This window comes from Oncorhynchus nerka, linkage group LG7, assembly GCF_034236695.1.
Source record: "Oncorhynchus nerka isolate Pitt River linkage group LG7, Oner_Uvic_2.0, whole genome shotgun sequence".
Taxonomy (NCBI): domain Eukaryota; kingdom Metazoa; phylum Chordata; class Actinopteri; order Salmoniformes; family Salmonidae; genus Oncorhynchus; species Oncorhynchus nerka.
Window position 1 is genome coordinate 47,626,109 of NC_088402.1, and position 23,807 is coordinate 47,649,915.

General features: G+C 44.6%; 1 protein-coding gene across 1 annotated transcript in view; it reads left to right on the forward strand.

The window, feature by feature from the left end:
* LOC115117932 (serine/threonine-protein kinase WNK2-like) overlaps nucleotides 1-23,807 on the forward strand; it is a 131,570-nt gene that overhangs the window by 63,942 nt on the left and 43,821 nt on the right. The window contains 10 exon segments of the mRNA XM_065020562.1: nucleotides 3,208-3,296; nucleotides 3,852-4,071; nucleotides 15,114-15,393; nucleotides 15,669-15,784; nucleotides 16,212-17,156; nucleotides 18,197-19,534; nucleotides 19,773-19,811; nucleotides 20,352-20,513; nucleotides 20,890-21,085; nucleotides 21,088-21,401. Of these exon segments, the coding sequence (XP_064876634.1) occupies nucleotides 3,208-3,296; nucleotides 3,852-4,071; nucleotides 15,114-15,393; nucleotides 15,669-15,784; nucleotides 16,212-17,156; nucleotides 18,197-19,534; nucleotides 19,773-19,811; nucleotides 20,352-20,513; nucleotides 20,890-21,085; nucleotides 21,088-21,401 (3,699 nt within the window).

Here is a 23,807-nt window from a genome sequence, read left to right on the forward strand (position 1 = left end):
TTGAATTTTGCGACCTTTTGCCACATTTCAGGCTTCAAACATATAAAGATATAAAACTGTATTTTTTTGTGAACAATCAACAACAAGTGGGACACAATCATGAAGTGGAACGACATTTATTGGATATTTCAAACTTTTTTAACAAATCAAAAACTGAAAAATTGGGCGTGCAAAATTATTCAGCCCCTTTACTTTCAGTGCAGCAAACTCTCTCCAGAAGTTCAGTGAGGATGTTGACCTAAATGACTAATGATGATAAATACAATCCACCTGTGTGTAATCAAGTCTCCGTATAAATGCACCTGCACCGTGATAGTCTCAGAGGTCCGTTAAAAGCGCAGAGAGCATCATGAAGAACAAGGAACACACCAGGCAGGTCCGAGATACTGTTGTGAAGAAGTTTAAAGCCGGATTTGGATACAAAAAAATTTCCCAAGCTTTAAGCATCCCAAGGAGCACTGTGCAAGCGATAATATTGAAATGGAAGGAGTATCAGACCACTGCAAATCTACCAAGACCTGGCCGTCCCTCTAAACTTTCAGCTCATACAAGGAGAAGACTGATCAGAGATGCAGCCAAGAGGCCCATGATCACTCTGGATGAACTGCAGAGATTTACAGCTGAGGTGGGAGACTCTGTCCATAGGACAACAATCAGTCATATATTGCACAAATCTGGCCTTTATGGAAGAGTGGCAAGAAGAAAGCCATTTCTTAAAGATATCCATAAAAAGTGTCGTTTAAAGTTTGCCACAAGCCACCTGGGAGACACACCAAACATGTGGAAGAAGGTGCTCTGGTCAGATGAAACCAAAATTGAACTTTTTGACAACAATGCAAAACGTTATGTTTGGCGTAAAAGCAACACAGCTCATCACCCTGAACACACCATCCCCACTGTCAAACATGGTGGTGGCAGCATCATGGTTTGGGCCTGCTTTTCTTCAGCAGGGACAGGGAAGATGGTTAAAATTGATGGGAAGATGGATGGAGCCAAATTTTCTGGAAGAAAACCTGATGGAGTCTGCAAAAGACCTGAGACTGGGACGGAGATTTGTCTTCCAACAAGACAATGATCCAAAACATAAAGCAAAATCTACAATGGAATGGTTCAAAAATAAACATATCCAGGTGTTAGAATGGCCAAGTCAAAGTCCAGACCTGAATCCAATCGAGAATCTGTGGAAAGAACTGAAAACTGCTGTTTACAAATGCTCTCCATCCAACCTCACTGAGCTCGAGCTGTTTTGCAAGAAGGAATGGGAAAAAAATTCAGTCTCTCGATGTGCAAAACTGATAGAGACATACCCCAAGCGACTTACAGCTGTAATCGCAGCAAAAGGTGGTGCTACAAAGTATTAACTTAAGGGGGCTGAATAATTTTGTACGCCCAATTTTTTTGTTTTTGATTTGTTAAAAAAGTTTGAAATATCCAATAAATGTCGTTCCACTTCATGATTGTGTCCCACTTGTTGTTGATTCTTCACAAAAAAATATAGTTTTATATCTTTATGTTTGAAGCCTGAAATGTGGCAAAAGGTCGCAAAGTTCAAGGGGGCCGAATACTTTCGCAAGGCACTGTAGGTAACACTCACAACTAGGCTAGACACAAAATGACCAATTTCAGTCATTCGTGTTAGCACTGTGATTTCTATGAATGGCAGCCACAGATCTCAAGTAACCAGGGGTATTCAGCATTAACGATTTAAAGGCCAGAATAATTTTGGTACTGTCCATAAGTAGCTTGTTTTGGGTCGCATGTTCAGGAATGGCTAAAGAATTGCAGCATTTACCTTGAGTTAACTCCGCAAATAGCATTGCTGGGTGGGGCGGTAGGCAGCCTAGTGGTTAGAGCGTTGGACTAGTAACCGAAAGGTTGCAAGATCGAATCCCCGAGCTGACAAGAAATAAAAACTGGATGGTCTACAGAGATAGATGGGAGGGGTTGAGTGTAGCTGAAGGATGGGACTAAAAATGAACAAAAAATAACTAATGTAGAATATACTGTGTCCGTAAAATGTTTATAGTACGATTCTCTCTCCAATTAACAGTAAGGTTTTCATGGTACGCTACTCCTCAATGAAAATGGAGGGTAGGAGATACAAGACTTTTCCATGGTAGGGGTTATGTTACCAGCCAGCCCCATGTTTCTTGATACTTGAATAATTCCCTAGTTTACTGGACAGTAAAGATGGTCATGACGTGCCAAATGGCACTGCTCAGGGAGTCCAGAACCCCCCAATTCTTCATAGATCTAATCTTGTATTCCACTCTATGCCAGTGAGGAAAAGATCATCACAGTGATGAATGCGGCAAACTGTTTTTAGATCAGGGGGTGTCAGGAGCCATGATATATTTGATGAAGGGTATTGATTTTGCACTTTTAAAACTTGGCAGGTACTGCTGAAGTAGGATGACTCATCTTAGCCTGGTCCCAGATCTGTACTTTAGCCAACTCCGCTGACTAGGATTGTCAATGATAATCCGAGGACTTGGCACTAAAGCACATGCATATATTCTGCATGGTATGGTAAGGATAGTCAGAGGTGTTGGCTTTGGCTAAAGCATATACAGTTGAAGTCGGAAGTTTACATACACTTAGGTTGGAGTCATTAACTTGTTTTTCAACCACTCCACAAACTATAGTTTTGGTACGTCGGTTAGGACATCTACATTGTGCATGACACAAGACATTTTTCCAACAATTGTTTACAGACCCATTATTTCACTTATAATACACTGTATCACAATTCCAGTGGGTCAGAAGTTTACATACAGTGGGGCAAAAACGTTTTTAGTCAGCCACCAATTGTGCAAGTTCTCCCACTTAAAAAGATGAGAGAGGTCTGTAATTTTCATCATAGGTACACTTCAACTATGACAGACAAAATGCGAAAAAAATTTACAGAAAATCACATTGTAGGATTTTTTTATGAATTTATTTGCAAATTATGGTGAAAAATAAGTATTAATAAAACTACTAAAGTCAGAATGTCATAACACTAACAATTTATGAGGTGTGCCAACAAAAACATTTGGAAAATTATGACAACTTTTGGTAAGCTATGTGAATACATGTGGTAAACTATGTGAATACATGTGGCCATCTCTCTCTCTCTGTCTCCCTTTTTATTTTCTCCACCATACTTACTCATGGCTTCCGGCCATCCCTCTGAACTGTTTTTTCCCTTCCTTTTCTGTTTATTAGGGGGTGAAGCCTGCCAGCTACAACAAGGTTGTGGATCCTGAAATCAAGGAGATTATTGGCGAGTGCATCTGCCAGAAGAAAGAGGAGCGGTGAGTGACTGTACCTGCGTCTCTGTCCACCTTGGAGGCCATAGGGCCACCAAGGTGCTCCGTCACCCCTCCATACCTCCTTCATCTGCCCACATCCTATCACAATGACATTTGGGGCTCTCAACAACATTCCAATCTCCCCTCCCGATCTGTAGGCCATCCTCTGTTAACTTGAATAAGAATGGGATTAATACAGAGGAGAAAATAACCCTTAAAACTGCCTATTTGGCAGGTTTTCATACTGAGAGGTGATTGTGTACAGTTCTCTCTCGTTCCTTGTCCTGGCAGCTAGTAAATTGAGGGTGTTCTTAGATAGGGGCTTATACTGTCCAGACCGGAACACTGAGAACATTGGTGCTCAGGAGAGTCTTTCAGCTCCTGCATGACATAACTACTGAATTTGGTGGAGGGCATTAGGTCACTGTACTTGGAGTTGATATGATTAATTTGAAGTTAATTTAGGCTAAATCTGTAAAAAATGACAGAAGGTCAAGTTGGAGCCATGCCATGTTAGCACAGTGATAAAGGGTTGTTTTTATTTTTCGTTCCTCCCAGGTACTCCATAAAGGACCTGCTGAACCACGCCTTCTTTGCAGAGGACACAGGGGTGCGGGTGGAGCTGGCTGAGGAGGATGATGGGAAGAAGGCGGCCATCGCCCTGAAGCTGTGGGTGGAAGACCCAAAGAAGCTGAAGGGAAAATACAAGGAGAGTGGAGCCATTGAGTTTACCTTTGAACTGGAAAAAGAGAGCTCGGAGGGCGTGGCTCTAGAGATGGTAAGATGGATGGTGGATGGATGGATAGTTTGATGGTTGAATACATGGGTGGAGTTTAGCATTAGACTGGTTGAACAGACATTGCAATCCAAGGTGGGGTTTGAATTTGTCCTGAATAATGTAAATACTTGAGTAAATGCTGGTTCTGGCGGCTCTGTTATGGTGTGGGTTGCATTTTCCAGGCATGGTTTAGGTCTACTCAAGGTAAACACCAGTAAATACACAACCATTCTGAACCACCTTCAACCTACAGTGCCTAGTGAAAGTCTACACACCGCTTGGACAGTCTTCACATTTAGCTGCTTTACAATCTAAAAAGGGATTAAATTAGATTGTTTTCTTACTGATCTACACATTTTCAAAGTGAAAGGAAGTTATAGAAAAATTTAATTGTGCGTCTTTTCACACCCCAGAGTTAATACTTGGGTGGAAGCACGTTTGGCAGCCATTACAGCTGTAAATCATTTTGAATAGTATTCCACCAACTTTGCTCAACTCTTTGGGTAACATGTACATTGTTTTGGTCGCTAAAAAAACAATCGGACAGCATATTCAAACTTGGTCTCAGATTTTCTTTTTTGAAAAGTCTGTTTATTCAGTTTACACACATGACAACACAATATAAATAATATATGCTCAACTAGAAAAAACGTATTTCAAATCTAAAGATACCGTACTTTGGACAAGTTAAACACACTGGGCAGAAAAGTACAAAGGTTAAAGGGCAATCTGTAGTTAATACAGGAACAGAGCGGTCACCTTGACATTGTTCCTGTAAACAGACGAGGGAAAGGGGTGGAGAAATGCAACCACTCACAGGCAGTCATGGCCACAGACTGACCATCCATCTGACCAAAATGAAAGTTTACAATGCTATTTAAAAAAAATAATTTTTTAATTACACTTATTTTTTACAAACAGGGCAAAACAAGCTCACATTTTATGCTTTGACAGGGCAAGAAGGAGGCATCCACGAGTCACATTCAATAAGAATCTAGAGGCACATCACCAACCTCAAGGTCTAGAGGCACATCACCAACCTCAAGGTCCTCCCCAAAAAACACAGAAATGCTCCTCCAACCAGTAAATCACAGGGGTGTCAAATACAGATGTATTTTTGTTTTAATGAGAGTGCCATCAGAGGGTGGTGGACTGTACAAAGTAAGACCGGAATGGAGCCCAATCATCATAAAACAGTTTGGACTTCCCATGTGTGTTGAATGACTTAAAAAAAAAAAAAAAAAATACATTTGAGATTACAGCACACTTCCCACTAGGGCTGGGCGGTATACCGTATTTGACTATATACTGGTATTTATACACGGACCGGTTTGGGTTTTTATTTGACCTTTTATGACGGTATTTTAATGTTTGGTTTGTTAAATGTGATACGCCGTGTGTAACATCCATTTTTATAGTTTACTCCGCTACTTGAGTCATCTCTCTCTGCTCTCTCTCTCTCTCCATGCCGCTTTCTACACAGACCTAGCCCCGCCCCCTGTCACTCAAAGGAGCGCATTTGTTGTTGCTTGACCACGAGATGGAGTAATCAATGCATGATCAATGCAGCACATGCAACAATGTTGATGACAACGATGTTGTTTCCACTTTGATCTTAATATACATCCACAAGCGTTCTATAATTACAATATTAATTTGTGTTTCTTACATCTGCAAACAGCTAGTTTGTGTTTTCTTAGCAAGTTAAGCTAATTCGCTGGTTGGCTAACTAGCTAATAAAAGTAATACGAGTCAGAGCAAACGTAGCTAGCTAATACAGCCTGATACCAGTACTGGTGGAGGCTTAAATCAGCATGTTTAACCTCTTCCCTCTACTCGGGACGCTTGCGTCCCAACTAGAGCTCTGGAAATGCAAATGTGCTACGCTAAATGCTAATAGTATTAGTTAAAACTCAAACGTTCATTAAAATACACATGCAGGGTATCGAATTAAAGCTACACTCGTTGTGAATCCAGGCAACAAGTCAGATTTTTAAAATGCTTTTCGGCGAAAGCATGAGAAGCTATTATCTGATAGCATGTAACACCCCAAAAGACCCACAGGGGACGTAAACAAAATAATTAGCATTTCGGCGTTACACAAACCGCACAATAAAATAGAAAACATTCATTACCTTTCACCATCTTCTTTGTTGGCACTCCTAGATGTCCCATAAACACTATTGGGTCTTTATTTCGATTAAATCGGGCCATATAAAGCCAAGATATCGTTATATGTAGACTGTGTGATAAACGAAAAAAACAGCGATTTCACAACGTAACGTCATTTTTTTAAATTCAAAAAGTAGACGATAAACTTTCACAAAACACTTCGAAATACGTTTGTAATGCTACTTTAGGTATTAGTAAACGTTAATAAGCGATAAAAATCATCCATAGGCGATGTCAAAATCATTAGCTGTCGTCTTGGAAAAAATTTCACGAGAGAGCTCTTCCGGAATGATCTGGGCAGAGACCGGAGGTAAGTGGTGCCCCTGTTTCGGTTCAACCAAGAATCAAAGAGGATTCAATTCACAAGACTCTAGACAACATGGGGATGCTGTGGGAGTTGAATGCTCGGTCTTATCTAATTCGGCTCACTGTTAACAATTGCTGGAAGTGGCGCAAGGATATTTATTTCCATTTTCTGTGATCAGGTTTTCCTGCGCTTTCCGATGTAACGCACGTTATGTAATAGCCACAGTCGTGATTTAACCAGTTTTAAAAACGTCCGAGGGTTTCCTATCCACACATTCTAACCATATGAACGTACTATATTCCTGGCATGAGTAGCAGGGCGCTGAAATGTTGCGCGATTTTTAACAAAATGTTCAAAAAAGTAGAGGGGTAGGAGCAACTAGTTAAATGTAAATGTCAGCTTTGAACATCTGGATTTGGGGATTTTCTCCTGTTCTTCCTTGCAGATTTTCTCAAGCTCAATTAAGTTAGATGGGGAGCTGTGGTGAAAAGCATCCCCATAGCATGATGCTGCCACCACCATGCTTCACGGTAGAGATGGTGTTAGACGGTGATGAGCAGTGCCTGGTTTTCTCCGGAAATAGCACTTTGCATTTAGGCCAAAGAGTTACATTTTTGTCTCATCAGACCACAGAATATTTTGTGTTATGCTCTTGTCTATCAAATAACATTTTATTTGTTACATGTGCTGAATACAGGTGTAGATCTTAGCATGAAATGCTTACCTAACCAACAATGCAGGTAAAGAAAGAGTTAAGAAAATATTTGCTAAATAAACTAGTGTAAAATAAAAAGTAACACAATAAGATTACATAACAATAAATTGGATATATACAGGGGGTATTGGTACCAAATCTATGTGCGGGAATACAGGTTAGTCAAGGTAATTTGTAGATGTAGGTAGGGGTAAAGTGACAATGCATAGATAATAAACAGCAAGTAGCAGCAGTGTAAAAGCAAAGCGAAAAAAGTCAATGTAAATAGTCTGGGTGGCCATTTGATTAATTGTTCAGCCATCTTATGGCTTGGGGTTAGAAGCTGTTTAAGGAGCCTTTTGGACATAGACTTGGCGCTCCGGTACCATTTGCTGTGCGGTAGCAGAGAGAATAGTCTGACTTGTGTGACTGTAATCTTTGACAATTCTTTGGGCCTTCCTCTGACACCGTCTAGTGTCAGAGGAAGGCTTGGCCCCAGTGATGTATTGGGCCATACTCACTACTGTCTGTAGCACCTTATGATCGGATCCCGAGCAGTTGCCATATCAGGCAGTGATGCAAGCGTTCAGGATGCTCTCGATGGTGCAGCTGTATAACTTTTTGAAGATCTGGGGACACATGCCAAATCTTTTCAGTCTCATGAGGGGGAAAGATGTTGTCGTGCCCTCTTCACGACTGTCTTGGTGTGTTTGGATCATAATAGTTCAGCCTTCTTCTCATGTAGTCCACAATGATTTCCTTTGTCTTGCTTACATTGAGGGGGAGGTTGTTGTCCTGGCACCACACTGCCAGGTCTCTGACCTCCACCCTATTGGCTGTCTCATCATTGTCAGTGAACAGGGAGTATAGGACTGAGCACACACCTCTGAGGGGCCCTGGTGTTGAGGATCAGCGTGGCAGATGTGTTGTTGCCTTCCCTTACCACCTGGGGGCGGCCCTTCAGGAAGTCCAGGATCCAGTTGCAGAGGGAGGTGTTAGGTCCCAGGGTCATTAGCTTAGTGATGAGCTTTGTGGGCACTATGGTGTTGAATGCTGAGCTGTAGTCAGTTAACAGGATTCTCACATTGGTGTTCCTTTTGTCCAGGTGGTAAAGGGCAGTGTGGAGTGCGATTGAGATTGAGTCATCTGTGGATCTGTTGGGGCAGTATGCGAAGTGGGTCTAGGGTTTCCGGGATGATGATGCCTTTCAAAGCACTTCATGGCTACTGATGTGGTTGTCATTTAGGCGCCAGACGGATTACCAGGGCTTGTACTCAGAGCATACGCGGACCAACTGACATTTTCAACCTCTCCCTGACCGAGTCTGTAATACCTACATGTTTCAAGCAGATCATAGTCCCTGTGCCCAAGAATGCGAAGTTAACCTGCCTAAATGACAACCACATCAGTAGCCAGACGGATTACCAGGGCTTGTACTCAGAGCATACGCGGACCAACTGGTAAATGTTGACCTGTTTAAAGGTCTTGCTCACATCGACTACGGAAAGCGTAATCACAAAGTCGTCCGGAACAGCTAGTGCTTTCATGCATGCTTCAGTGTTATTTGCCTTGAAGCAAGCATAGAAGGCATTTAGCTTTTTTCCGTCTGGTAGGCTTCCGTCACAGGGCAGCTCGTGGCTGTGCTTCCCTTTGTAGTCCGTAATAATTTGCAAGCCCTGCCACATCCGACGAGCATCAGAGCCGGTGTAGTAGGATTGACGCTTTGCCTGTTTGATGGTTCGTCTGAGGGCATAGGATTTCTTATAAGCATCTGGATTAGTGTCCTTGCTCCTTGAAAGCGGCAGCTCTAGCCTTTAGCTCGGTGCGGATGTTGCCTGTATCCCATGGCTTCTGTTTGGGATATGTACGCACGGTCACTGTGGGGACGACGTTGTCGATGCACTTATTGATGAAGCCGGTGACTGAAGTGGTATACTCCTGTATGCCATAGGACGAATGCCATAGGACGAATCACGGAACGTATTCCAGTCTGTGCTCGCAAAACAGCACCCTTACGTAGCATCCGCATCATCTGACCACTACCATATTGAGCGAGTCACTGGTACTTTCTGCTTTATTTTTTACTTGTAAGCAGGAATCAGGAGGATAGAATTATGGTCAGATTTCCCAAATGGAGGGTGAGGGAGAGCTTTGTATGTGTCTCTGTGTGTGGAGTAAAGGTGGTCTAGAGTTACTTTTTTTCTTTGGTGGCACATGTGACATGCTGGTAGAAATGAGGTAAAACAGATTTGTTTGCCTGCATTAAAAACCCTGACCACTAGGAACGCTGCTTCCGGATGGGCATTTTCTTGTTTGCTTATGCCCTTATACAGCTCATTGAGTGCGGTCTTAGTGCCAGCATTGGTTTGTAGTGGTAAATGGACGGCTACGAATAATATAGATGAGAACTCTCTTGGTAGATAGTGCGGTCTACAGCTTATCATGAGGTACTCTAGCTCAAGCGAGCAATACCTCGAGACTTCTTTAATATTAGACATCGCGCACCAGCTGTTATTGACAAATAGACACACACCCCCGCCCCTCATCTTACCAGATCTGTCCTGCCGATGCACAGAACCCCGCAAGCTCTATATTATCTGTGTCGTCGTTCAGCCACGACTCTGTGAAGCAAGATATGACAGTTTTTAATGACCCGTTGGTAGGATAGTCTCGACCGTAGACCATCCAGTTTGTTTTCCAGTGATTGCATGTTGGCCAATAGAACCGATGGTAGTGGTGATTTACTCACTCGCCTACAAATCCTCACAATGTACCCCGATCTTCGCCCCCGGTATCTCTGTCTTTTCTTCACGTGAATGACTGGGATTTCGGCCTGGTCTCCAGGAAGCAGTATATCCTTTGTGTTGGACTCATTAAAGAAAACATATTTGTCCAGTTCGAGGTGAGTAATCTCTGTACTTTTCTGTCTTAAGAGACATTAGCAGCAACTTTATGTACAAATAATGCGGAATATAACTAACAAAATAGCACAGTTGGTTAGGAGCCCTTAAAACGGTAGCTATCTCCTCCGACGCCATTATATAATCGGCGCCATTTCACGTGCCTTTTTGCGAACTCGTGCTGTCGTGTCTTTTTCTCAGGATTGGCTTCCGTCTGACCTCTCTCCCATAAAGCCCCGATTCGTGAAGTGCTGTAGAAACTGTCCTTCTGGCAGGTTCTCCCATCTCCCTCAAGGAACTCTGTGGTTCATTGGGTTCTTGGTCACCTCTCTGAACAAGGTCCTTCTTGCCCGGCTGCTCAGTTTGGTCGGACAACCAGCTCTAGGCAGTCTTGGTAGTTTAAATGTATATGTTTCAATTTCTCAATGATGGAGACCACTGTGCTGTTGGAAACTTTCAACACTCTAGAAATTGTTTTATACCCTTCCACAGATGTATGCCTCATCAAAATTCTACACTACATGACCAAAGGTATGTGGACACCTGTTCGTCAAATATCTCATTCCAAAATCATGGGCATTAATATGGAGATGATCCCCCTGTAGCTGCTGTAACAGCCTCCGCTCTTCTGGGAAGGCTTTCCACTAGATGTTGGAACATTGCTGCGGGGACTTGCTTCAATTCAGCCACGAGCATTAGTGAGGACGGGCACTGATGTTGGGCGATTAGGCCTGGCTCGCAGTCGGCGTTCCAATTCATCCCAAAGGTGTTCGATGGGGTTTTAGGTCAGGGCTCTGTGCAGACCAGTCAAGTTCTCCCACATTGATCACATTGACCATTTCTCGCTTTGTGCACAGGGGCATTGTCATGCTGAAACAGGAGAGGGCCTTTCCCAATCCTCTTTGTTAACATCACACACACTGTCAGGCATTTCACACACAAATATCTAGATACTGACTGTTACTTCTTGGTGGCCTACAGCAATACACTAAAATAATAGACTTTACATGAGGCGGGTGAACCTGCAACCACAACACTTCAATAACACTTGACATGAGATCTTCTCTAAGAATTACAGGGATATGGCTCTGATATGGTGCCTACGGAAAGAACCCTCAACTTTTTCCAAATTATGTTGCGTTACAGCCTTATTCTAAAATGTATTAAATCGATTTTTTCCTCATCAATCTACACACAAAACCCTATAATGACAAAGCAAAAACAGGTTTTTAGAAACTTTTGCTAATTTATTTTTTAAATTAAGTAACGTAAATGTCACATTTACATAAGTATTCAGACACTTTACTCAGTACTTTGTTGAAGCACCTTTGACAGCGATTACAGCCTTGAGTCTTCTTGGGTATGACGCTACAAGCTTGGCACACCTGTATTTGGGGAGTTTCTTCCATTCTTCTCTGCAGATCCTCTCCAGGTTGGATGAGGAGCATTGCGGCACAGCTATTTTCAAGTCTCTCCAGAGATGTTCGATCCGGTTCAAGTCTGAGCTCTGGCTGGGCCACTCAAGGACATTCAGAGACTTGTCCCGAAAGTAACTCCTGCGTTGTCTTGGCTGTGTACTTAGGGTGGTTGTCCTGTTGAAAGGTGAACCTTCGCCCCAGTCATAGGTCCTGAGTGCGAAGTTTCTTCCAGACGTGACTCTTGGCATTAAGGTCAAAGAGTTCAATCTTGGTTTCATCAGACCAGAGAATCTTGTTTTTCATGGTCTAAGAGTCTTTAGGTGTATTTTCGCAAACTTCAAGCTGTCATGTGCCTTTTCCAGAGGAGGGGCTTCCATCTTTCCACTCTACCAGAAAAGTCTGATTGGTGGAGAGTCGCAAAGATGGTTATCCATCTGGAAGGTTCTCCCATCTCCACAGATTAACTCTAGAGCTCTGTCAAAGTGACCATCGGGTTCTTGGTCACCTCCCTGACCAAAGCCCTTCTCTCCCGATTGCTCAGTTTGGCCGGGCAGCCAGCTCTAGGAAGAGTCTTTGTGGTTCCAAACTTGTTTCATTTAAAAAAGATAGGGACCTTCAATGCGGCAGAAATGTTTTGGTACCCTTCCCCAGATCTGTGCCTCGACTCAATCCTGTCTTGGAGCTCTACGGACAATTCCTTCAACCTCGTGGCTTGGTTTTTGCACTGACATTGCACTGTGAACTGTGGAACCTTTATATAGACAGGTGTGTTCCTTTCCAAATCATGTCCAATCAATTGATTTTACCACAGGGGACTCCAATCAAGATGTTGAAACATCTCAAGGATGATCAATAGACACAGAATGCACCTCAGCTCAATTTTGAATTTCATGGGTCTGAATACTTATGTAAATAAAGTATTTAAGTTCAGATTTTTTTGCAAAAAAAACAAACATGTTTTAACTTTTTCATTATGGGGAATTGTGTGTAGATTGATGAACATTTTTTATTTAATATACGTTTTAGAATAAGGCTGAAACGTAACAAAATGTGGAAAAAGTGAAGGGGCCTTCTATCTCTCTCTCTCTCTCACTCACTCACTCACTCACTCACACACCTCCCCTATAGGCATTCCTGTCTCTTCTGTAGTTGTTATATCCTTGTATTGCTACTGCTGTATCACTAAAGGAATTATCTAAGTGTCTCTGAAATGGATAATATATGAATTAGAGGTCGATGGTTTAATCGGAATGGCCGATTTTCAAGGTTTCATAACAATCGGTAATCTGCATTTTTGGATGCCGATTATGGCAGATTATATTGCAATCCACGAGGAGACTACATGGCAGGCTGACCATCTGTTACATGAGTGCAGGCAGCAAGGAGCCATGGTAAGTTGCTAGCTAGCATTAAACTTCTCTTATAAAAAACAATCTTAACAATAATCACTAGTTAACTACACACGGTTGATGATATTACTAGTTTAACTAGCTTGTCCTGAAATTGTGTCACTTCTCTTGCGTTCAGTGTAAGCAGAGTCAGGGAATATGCGGCAGTTTGGGTCGCCTGGCTCGTTGCGAACTGTGTGAAGACCATTTCTTAATTTTACATAATTATGGCATAACATTGAAGGTTGTGCAATGTAACAGCAATATTTAGACTTAGGGATGCCACCCGTTAGATAAAATACGGAACGGTTCCGTATTTCACTGAAACAATAAATGTTTTGTTTTCTAAATGATAGTTTCGGATTTTACCATATTAATGACCTAAGGCTCGTATTTCTGTGTGTTATTATATTATAATTAAGTCTATGATTTGATATTTGATAGAGCAGTCTGATTGAGCGGTGGTAGGCAGCAGCAAGCTCGTAAGCATTCATTCAAACCACACTTTCCTCCGTTTGCCAGCAGCTTTTCGCAATGCTTGAGGAAAACACTGTGTATGACTTCAAGCCTATCAACACCCGAGATTAGGCTGGCAATACTATAGTGCCTATAAAAACATCCAATAGTCAAAGGTCTGTGAAATACAAATGGTATATAGAGAAATAGTCCTCTAATTCATATAATAACTACAACCTAACTATAACCTTAACTGGGAATATTGAAGACTCATGTTAAAAGAAACCACCAGCTTTCATATGTTCTCATGTTCTGAGCAAGGAACTTAAACATGAGCTTTTTTACATGGCACATATTGCACTTTTACTTTCTTCTCCAACACTGTTTTTTGCATTATTTAAACCAAATTGAACATGTTTCATTATTTATTTTCAGACTAAATTGATTTTATTTATGTATTATATTAAGTTAAAATACAAGTGTTCAATTGTTCATTTAGTATTGTTGTAATTGTCATTATTACAAATATATATATAAAAATCGGCCCGATTAATCGGTATCTGCATTTTTTGGTCCTCCAATAATAATAATAATAATGAAAAATCATAATCGGTCGCCACTAATATGAATGCTTTCTGATATTAGCAAGTTATTGATTTCATGAACCGTATTTCTAAGGTTGCTTGTATACTTTTCCCTCTAAGTCCTTTCCCGTGTAGCTTATCAGAAATGGACTGAATATGGAAAAAAATATATATACATTATTCAGCACCCCATTAATCAGTTGTTAGTGTGTGTGCCCTGTGAGGTTCACTCTATAAAGCCTCATGCTTGGCTCTCTCATTCCTTCCAGAGTGATCATTTCTGTTGTGAATGGGTCAGGCTGCAGTGCTCAGTGTTACTGAGAATCAGGGCCATCGATTATTTTGGCAGACAGCAAGCTGACCTGCTTTCTTCCCTCTATGGTGACATCTCTCCATCTGTCTGCGCTGGGTCAAGATGAGCTGGGGAAAATTTAAGGTCTTGCTGTAATGATAGAGAGAGGAGGAATGTGGCCCACAGCTCTTCATCTTCGATCACCCCTCACCACTTTCGATGACTAATTTCTTCACAGACGGGCACCATGGGAGATGCAGTTTATCTTTATCGACGTGGCTGTTCATTCATGCACTATGCTACTTAGCGAGCGGAAACGCTGCCTCTTATGCTTCTTTGCTTTATTATTATTATTCAGGGATGTTTTAGGACATGTTTTATTAAGTTTGGGTTGATTAAATGACTACATTTTACATTGTGAACGACGGTCTTAAAAGCAAAGCTCATGTTAAAGATATGGGACTCATACTCCATGAAATAAATACAACCAGTCAGGTTGTGCTAAAACAGAAACCATTGAAACATTCCATGGAAGGTTCAGGCCATAATGCCTATTAATGACTCCAAACCCCCCCAAAATCTAAACATCATTATTTCAGCTGTATCTCTTCCCATGGTCTAAATGCACCTGTCCTGTATCCTGTCTCCAGTGCTGTTGTCCCAGACAGAGGCGGACTATTCTCTCTGAACCCAGCTGCTGACAGCTGCTGCCCTCCTCAAGAAATGATTCTCTCACCATCCCTCTTCCTGGCTCTCTCCTGTTTTCTCTCTACCTCTAACACATTGACTCTAAAAAATACTCCTCTTCCCACACTCCTCCTCTCCCGACAGGTGGAATCAGGGTTCTTCCATGAGAGTGATGCTAAGATCGTGGGGAAGTCGATCCGGGACCGCGTAGCACTTATTAAATGGAGGCGGGAGAGGACTGTGTCGGCCCTACCCCCAGTGAACCAGGGAGAGGCAGGACTCAGGGCCCAGGCCACCCTAGCCCATGGGACCTCTGCTGGGGCTACACAGGCAGGACAGCCCCCTTTGATTGAGCCCAACGAGCCAGAAGCAGACCAGCACGCCAGGCTATGTAACCTTCCGGCCAGCGCAACCTCTGTCACATGTGAGACACCACTGTGTCTTTCCATCATGTGGAAAGACACGCAACATGTAAAACTCCACAAGACCCCACAACACATCTCCTTCCTGTCACACATTCACATACATTTGATACAGTGGTCTCTGTGTCATTAGTTGAATTGATCTTTGACAGAAGTGTTTATATTATGGGGGTTTGTACTTTGTTTAGTTGTGTCTAATGTGTAACCGCTCTTTGTCACTTTGTTCTAGTTGCCTGTGTGGTTAAAGACTAACCTCCATCTCTGTTTGTCTATGTAGCAGACAGTACCTTTGACAGCGGCCTGGGCTCCACTGTGTTTTCTGACTCCCACAGCAGCCAGCACAATGTCCTCTACCAGTCCCAAGTGGAGCCCATCACCATGGCAACGCAGCAGGTCTGTACCACACACATACAGATGTACACTTCATGTACACTCAAGACATGTGAACTGCGCAGAGGGTCATTAACATGCATACACTACACACACATACTGGACACATGCACATACATCCTCATTTACATAGAGATATGCATTACATGCACATGTATGTTACATATGCTCACAAACATGGTTATTTGCCTTTATCCATAAATCCGTATCAACATGTCTGCTAACATTGGCACATGTATGTTTATGCGCAACGTATACTGATTTAATACACACACACACACACACACACACACGTGTATCTCATTTACTCAGAATTCCCCAATTCATCTCTATCCCACTTCATTATCATATTTTTGTTGTGCATATGTGTTTTGGTTGTGTGCCTTTTGAGTAAGGTGTGTTTTGTCTGTGGGTCCCTGTATGGGCTCAGCGTCAGTGTTTGGCTTCAACACGTCCCCGATCCTGTGAAAGGGGCGAGGGGTGGAAAGCAGCCCTGGGGCCAGAGTTCCGAGTGTGTGCAGGGACACGGAGAGGGAGTGCCTCGGTCATTGACACTCTTAGGGGCAACAACGACATCCCTCTTCATATGCTCCTGCAACCTATTACCTCTGGGTCCTGCAGCCAACAGAGAGCTTCCAGTCCCTCCCCCACATCACCAGACGACCAGTCAGAGAGCAGCCCCTCTGAGTCCCGCTCTGAGGCCGAGGACGGCTTCCCTTCCCCGAGAGCATTTCCTGCCCCCATCCTCCTGCCCCCCCCATCCCCCACATACTCTGAGGCCCGACGTCATAGTGACTCTTCTATAGAATCTCCGACATTGGAAGCCACCAATGGAAGTAGGTTGAAGTCTGTGTCAGTGGAGGCAGCAGTGGGGCGGAGGCACTCGGACCTTAGCACGCTGCACAGCCTAAACTCTGCCCTTCAACACCACCATCATCATCACCAAGGCGCACCCAGAAACCACCTGTGCCAAGCCTGCCTCTCTCTGCTGCTGAAGTCACGAGAAGGGGGGCACAAGAAGCACACTGCTTTTCCCTTTCCACCACACCCCTGTGCTTGCCCCCACCGGCACCACCACTTCTCCAGTGGGATGACGACAACTGCAGGGTTAGGAGGGATGAAAGGTCCAAGTCATACAGGAAGTGACTTCTCTGACCTCTCCTTATTACAAAAGAACCTGATGAACATCATCAGCCGTAAAACCACCCCATCCAACCAGGGCCAAGCCTCCCTCCTCCACCTGCGTAGTCTGAAGTTAACCCAGAGAGGCAGCTTCAGTGGTGACCACACAGCACCCCCTCTAGCCAGGCCCACACAGGACCACAAGGCCAGCTACTGTGCTGGGGAGCACCGAGCCACCGGGCCTCCGGGAGTGGTAGGTCCCACAGGGAGACTAGGGCTGCATCTCAATGGTCTGAAGTGTCTTTCTCTCCATGTCTCCTTTCCTTCAACTGCACTGAACTGATAACAAAGGATAGGTGAACTTACTGTTGATACCAACAATGATTGTGCTTTCACCTGTCCAGTTCCATGATGTCAGTGCAGATTTGGTAAAGCAGATGAGAGGGTTCTGCTTTAGACTACTGAGAGGCTCCCAGACCCCTACCCTCAGCTCAAACTCTCACCCGTAGAACTGACTCCTCCCAGCTTATAGAAGGCGCTACTTTGCATAAGATGGAGCTGATGATTGCGCTAGATCTCACTCCCTCTTTGGGCCAGTAGAGGGCGCTCTGTTTTAATGCAGCCATGGGACTGGGCCCTGCTCTCTCTCTTCCGCTCAGCTTCAAACTACCATAGAAGTCCATGGTCCCTCCACTGATTCTGTTTGTGCGCTTTGGGACAAGCTGGTTGTCTGGAGGGCCATAGATGCTGCTGTCTACACTAACTCTCTAACCCTTTGCCAACTTCAGCTAGCCTGTTTTAATGTCAGCGTCTTCTGTTTCTACTTCACTGACCAAATGCCAAAAACGCAAAACCCGCCTTTTTACACCCACTCATATCTCCCTGCCCATGGAACGTCCTCAGTGAATGGACAGATGGCTGTGGCAAACGAAGGGAATGAATTATGGCTGTGTGTCCCCTCTTCCCCATCCTCTGCCTCGGCACACCTGCTGCCTCTTCTGTTAACCCTGCTCATTGTTTGGGTGTTTTTACAACTTTATTTTAATCCTTCATCCACGCATTATCATTGACATCCTTTGTTTTTGTCAACTGAACATTTCGGCTCATGTTTTTCTCTTGTACAGGATGTCTAGCTATTATTGTTCTAGTTTGTAGATTTAGATATTTGTGTTCATTCATAATATTTTTACATCACTGTCAAATACAGACATTTTTAACGGGGGCCTAAAAGCGCCGCCCAGAGAAGTGACTATCTCTGTCTGTCCTCTAACATGTCTCCATCTCTCCTCTCAGCCCAGTGCTGTGCATGCATTGCTCCAGAACCAGTCATCTCTCCAGGGCCAGCCTGCCTCTGCCCCAGCCCTGCACACGCCCCTGCAGTACCTCCAGCCTGGTCACAGCTATCCCGTCAGTCCCCTGGCAGGCTACTCAGCTGCAGCTCTACAACACACCCCAGCCTCAGCAACTTACACAGCATCAAACATTCCTCTGCAACATAACAATACTGGACATAGCTACCCAGCTCCAGCTCTGCAAAAGACAGCAACAGCAGCAAGTCATTCAACTGAAAATGTACCACTTCAACAGCCTGCAGCAAGCTTTTCAGCAGCTACCCTGCCCCTGCAACAGCCACACACTGCAGCAAGCTACACTGCAGCAACTATGCCAATCCAACAGACACCAACTCCACAGAGCTACAGTGCCCCAACTCAGCAACAAATGACTCAAACTGCTGCAAGCTACCCAGCTCCAATTCTGCAACAGACCCCAACAGCAGCAAGCTTCTCAGCAGCAGTAGCCATGCCTGTCCAACATACTGTATTGGCAGCTAGCATAGGAACTGCAACAATACCCTCACAACCAGCTGCACAGAGCTACCCAGCTCCAGTGGAGCATCTGCAACATCTCGCTCCCCCACAGAGCTATGCATCTGTAGCCCCAACTGTGGTCCACACTGTACCTATACCCAGTCTCCCTACTCAGGATCCCAGTGTCGCAACACAGCCTCTAGCTGCTGCTGTGCTTCCCCCAGTCCAGCCTTGCCCAGCGCCACACAGCCTCCCAGCCACAGCCATGCCTCCCAGTCTGCAGCCAGGCCAGTCTAGTCCCATGCATCACAGCCAACAGACTGTGCCGGTCCCCATTCAACAGCAACATAGCCAGCCAATGCCCCAGCCCTCAGCACAACACCGCCAACAGCCTGTTCAGGCCCCCATTCAGCAGCACAACCAGCAAACTGTGCAGGTCCCCCTACCCAAACACAGCCAGACCATGGCCCAGCCCACTGTCCAACAGGCTCCAGTCATCCAGAGCTATCAGTCACCTGCCCATAATGTGCAGCAAGGTTCAACCCTCCAGATTTACCCCAACGCTGCACCCCTAATGGGGCAACCGAACACTGCTTCACAGAGCTACACACCCACAGCCCCACACATAAAACAACAGGCTGCACCGGTACAAGGCTACACGCCAACGAAACCCAGTGTGATGGGTCAGGCCTGTCCATCTGCTCCACAGCAGGCTGCAGCCCCTAAGACCTACCCAGTGGCCCCCATAGTGCAACAACAGACTGGGACTGCCACTCCACAGCACAGCCAGGCCCAGGCAGCTACACTACCACTAGGCCAACAGGTGAGTTTAAGTTTAGATATAGGGGTCAGCCTGAGGTTGACGCTGTGCACTTCTAACCCTTTATCATCAAGGATCTGTTGATGCTCAGTTGCAAGTACCTTGCTCAGGCTGACCTGAAAAGTAGTGCCATTTCCATTGAACCTGGTGGAGAGTAACCGTACAGTAGTACAGTGTTCCCCTTTTGAGTCAAGTTTCAGTTCTGAGTTTCAGTTCTCTGACCCTGTTTCATTCTTCATAGAACCAACCCTATGTCTTCAACGCAGTTTTCCTGAACCAGGTAGATCTCCCTTCCTCTCAATACACACGGTCTAAATAAGCTAAATAACACTGTCAGAGGAGAGAAAACGAATACACATTCTCTGTCAGATAAACATTTATTTATGACAATGCTGTTGGTTTGTTTTGGTGCTCCTGGGATGAGGACCAGCTGTGTAAGTGTATTGTATGTTAGGTGAATCACCAAACTACTAGTAGCCTAATAAACAGGAGTTTCCTCCGAGTGTGGCCAAATGGAGAGATTGGATACTATAATGAAAACAATAATAGTTGTTTTATCCGCTGCATCCGCCAGTCCCTCAGGCCTGTTTTGTCTGTGGAGTGTGCAGCAGTAACAGTAGCAGATGCTGGCTGACTCCTGGCAGAGAGACAGGGACAGGATGGGAAATGTGGGCCTGATTTTTGATTTGGGTCAATAGCAGGAAAAGAAGATGTCCAATTGAGAGATGTAACCGGAGACCTAGCCTCATCCCACTTAATTTCTCCCCTCTCTCTCGTTCTATTTTTCTATCTTGCACTCCCTCGCTTGTGCTGTCTGTAGAATTTTCCTGCTGCTCAAAGCCTTTCCCAGCACCACCAATCATCATCTAGTCTGCCTTCCCAGGCATCGCCTCCTCAGCAGCTATTGGCTCAGGCCTCTGTCCCTCAGCAGCTGCAGCCACTGCAGATCTCCACCTCTCTGCCACCAACACACCTTTCCCAGGTAACCCCTCCCCTCTCACTTTTACTGCTACCTGTGATGGATTATTCTTTATTCCCTGTCTCTTTCTTTTTGGTACCATATGTAGCCAACTCTATATAGGTAGATGTGCTTATAGCATTTGACAACTAAAAAGTATCAAGGACTTTGGTTCTTAATTGAGCCGCTATTGGGATATATCTTGCTTTCTTTCTAATGGCATCAAATACACCATAGTACACAGCTTTTTTGTCAAAAGTTGTGCACTGTATTGGAAATATGCCATTTTTTGCAATTTGCCTTTTGCTTGCCTGATCGGTCTGCAGTATGGAGGTTCCAAACTACAAACCCTGGTCTCTGATTGCTTTCTTATTCTACCCTTTTCTTATCCTCCTCCCAGTTTTCCTCACCGTATCCCAAAATTCAAGTGGTGACCTCTCTGACTGGATGTGACACCTACACTCACCCCTGCCCTGTTCCCCAGTCCTACTCTTCCTCTCTGCCCCCTCTCTACCTCTCCCCAGGCCAGCCTGCCACTCTGCCCCCCTCTGTCTCGTCCCTCGCCCCCTTACATATAGAGAATGCTCTGGCGCCCCCACCTCTGTGCCCCCGATATCCTCACACACACCCCTGCTGGCCATGACAGCACCCACACTGCCACAGCATCAGCAGATGTACCCCGCTGCTCTGCAACAGAGTGTTATGACACACACACACCCTCACACACAGCTCCCCACTCTCACACACCCGGTTCACTCACACCTTGCCTCACTGCCTGGACAACAGAACACACAACTGCAGAATACACACCACATGCACCCAAACCCTTTTCAACACGTCACACACCCCACATACTCACACCCTGCTGCTGCAACTGAACTTGCTCTGCCGAGCTTTCTGCCCTTAAGACAGGTAAATATAAGAGGAGGACTGGAATGGAACAAAGGTTTTTGTGTACATAGCTATTATTTTTCTGTTTTTATAGACATGATAATATATAACTGTGAGTTTGTGTATACAATACACTTACACAAACCAATGCCTAGGTTTACCTCCACTGTACACACATCCTACCATACCCTTGTCTATACACTATGCCTTGAATCTATTCCACCACGCCCAGAAATCTGCTCCTTTTACTCTCTGTTCCGAACACACGAGATGACCAGTTATTTTAGCCTTTAGCCGTACACTTATCCTACTCCTCCTCTGTTCCTCTAGTGATGTAGAGGTTAACCCAGGCCCTGCAGCCCCCAGCACCACTCCCATTCCCCAGGCGCTCTCATTTGTTGACTTCTGTAACCGTAAAAGCCTTGGTTTCATGCATGTTAACATTAGAAGCCTCCTCCCTAAGTGTGTTTTATTCACTGCTTTAGCACACCAATCCGGATGTTCTAGCCGTGTCTGAATCCTGGTTTAGGAAGGCCACCAAAAATCCAGAAATTTCCATCCCTAACTATAACATTTTCCGACAAGATAGAACTGCCAAAGGGGGCGGAGTTGCAATCTACTGCAGAGATAGCTTGTAGAGTTCTGTCACACTATCCAGGTCTGTGCCCAAACAATTTGAGCTTCTACTTTTAAAAATCCACCTTTCCAGACACAAGTCTCTCACCGTTGCCGCTTGTTATAGACCCCCTTCAGCCCCCAGCTATGCCCTGGACACCATATGTGAATTGATTGCCCCCCATTTATCTTCAGAGCTAGTGCTGTTAGGTGACCTAAACTGGGACATGCTTAACACCCCGGCCATCCTACAATCTAAGCTAGATGCCCTCAATCTCACACAAATTATCAAGGAACCTACCAGGTACAACCCTAAATCCGTAACCATGGGCACCCTCTTAGATATCATCCCAACCAACTTGCCCTCTAAATACACCTCTGCTGTTTTCAACCAGGATCTCAGCGATCACTGCCTCATTGCCTGCGTGTGTAATGGGTCCGCTGGCAAATTATCACCCCTCATCACTGTCAAACGCTCCCTTAAACACTTTAGCGAGCAGGCCTTTCTAATCAACCTGGCCCAGGTATCCTGGGAGGATATTGACCTCATCCTGTCAGTAGAGGAAGCCTGGTTACTCTTTAAAAGTGCTTTCCTCACCATTTTAAATAAGCCTGCCCCATTCAAAAAATGTAGAACTACGAACAGATATAGTCCTTGGTTCACCCCAGACTTGACTGCCCTTGACCTGCACAAAAACATCCTGTGGCATTAGCATCGAATAGCCCCCGCAATATGCAACTTTTCTGGGAAGTCAGGAACCCAATATAGTCAGTCAGTTAGGAAAGCTAAGGCTAGCTTTTTCAAACAGAAATTTGCATCCTGTAGCACTAATTCCCAAAAGTTTTGGGACACTGTAAAGTCTATGGAGAATAAGAGCACCTCCCAGCTGCCCTCTGCACTGAGGCCAGGAAACACTTTCACCACCGATAAATCTACGATAAACGATCATTTCAATAAGCATTTTTCTACCCCTACCCCGGCCAACATCTCAGCACCCTCTGCAGCAACTTTCCCAAGCGCCCCGCTTCTCCTTCACCCAAATCGAGACAGCTGATGTTCTGAAAGAGCTGCAAAGTCTGGATCCCTACAAATTAGCTTGGCTAGACAATCTGGACCCTCTCTTTCTAAAATTATCCTCCAAAATTGTTGCAACCCCTATTACAAACCTATTCAACCTCTCTTTCGTATCGTCTGAGATCCCCAAAGATTGTTAAGCTTCCGCGGTCATACCCTTCTACAAAGGTGGAGACACTATACCCAAACTGTTATAGACCTATATCCATCCTGCCCTGCCCTTCTAAAATCTTCGAAGGCCAAGTTAACAGATCACCGACCATTTCGAATCCCACCGTACCTTCTCCACTATGCTATCTGGTGTCCGAGCTGGTCATGGGTGCACCTCAGCCACGCTCAAGGTCCTAAACTATATGATAACTGCCATCGATAAAAGATGGTACTGTGCAGCCGTCTTCATCGACCTGGCCAAGGTTTTCCACTCTGTCAATCACCACATTCTTAACGGCAGACTCAATAGCCTTGGCTTCTCAAATGACTTCCTCGCCTCGTTCACCAACTACTTCTCTGATAGAGTTCAGTGTGTCAAATTGGAGGGCCTGTTGTCCGGACCGCTGGCAGTCTTTATGGGTGTTCCACAGGGTTCAATTCTCAGGCTGACTCTTTTCTCTGTATATATCAATGATGTCGCTCTTGCTGCTGGTGATTCTCTGATCCACCTTTATGCAGACGAAACCATTCTGTATACATCAGGTCCTTCTTTGGAAACTGTGCTAACAAACCTCCAAACAAGCTTC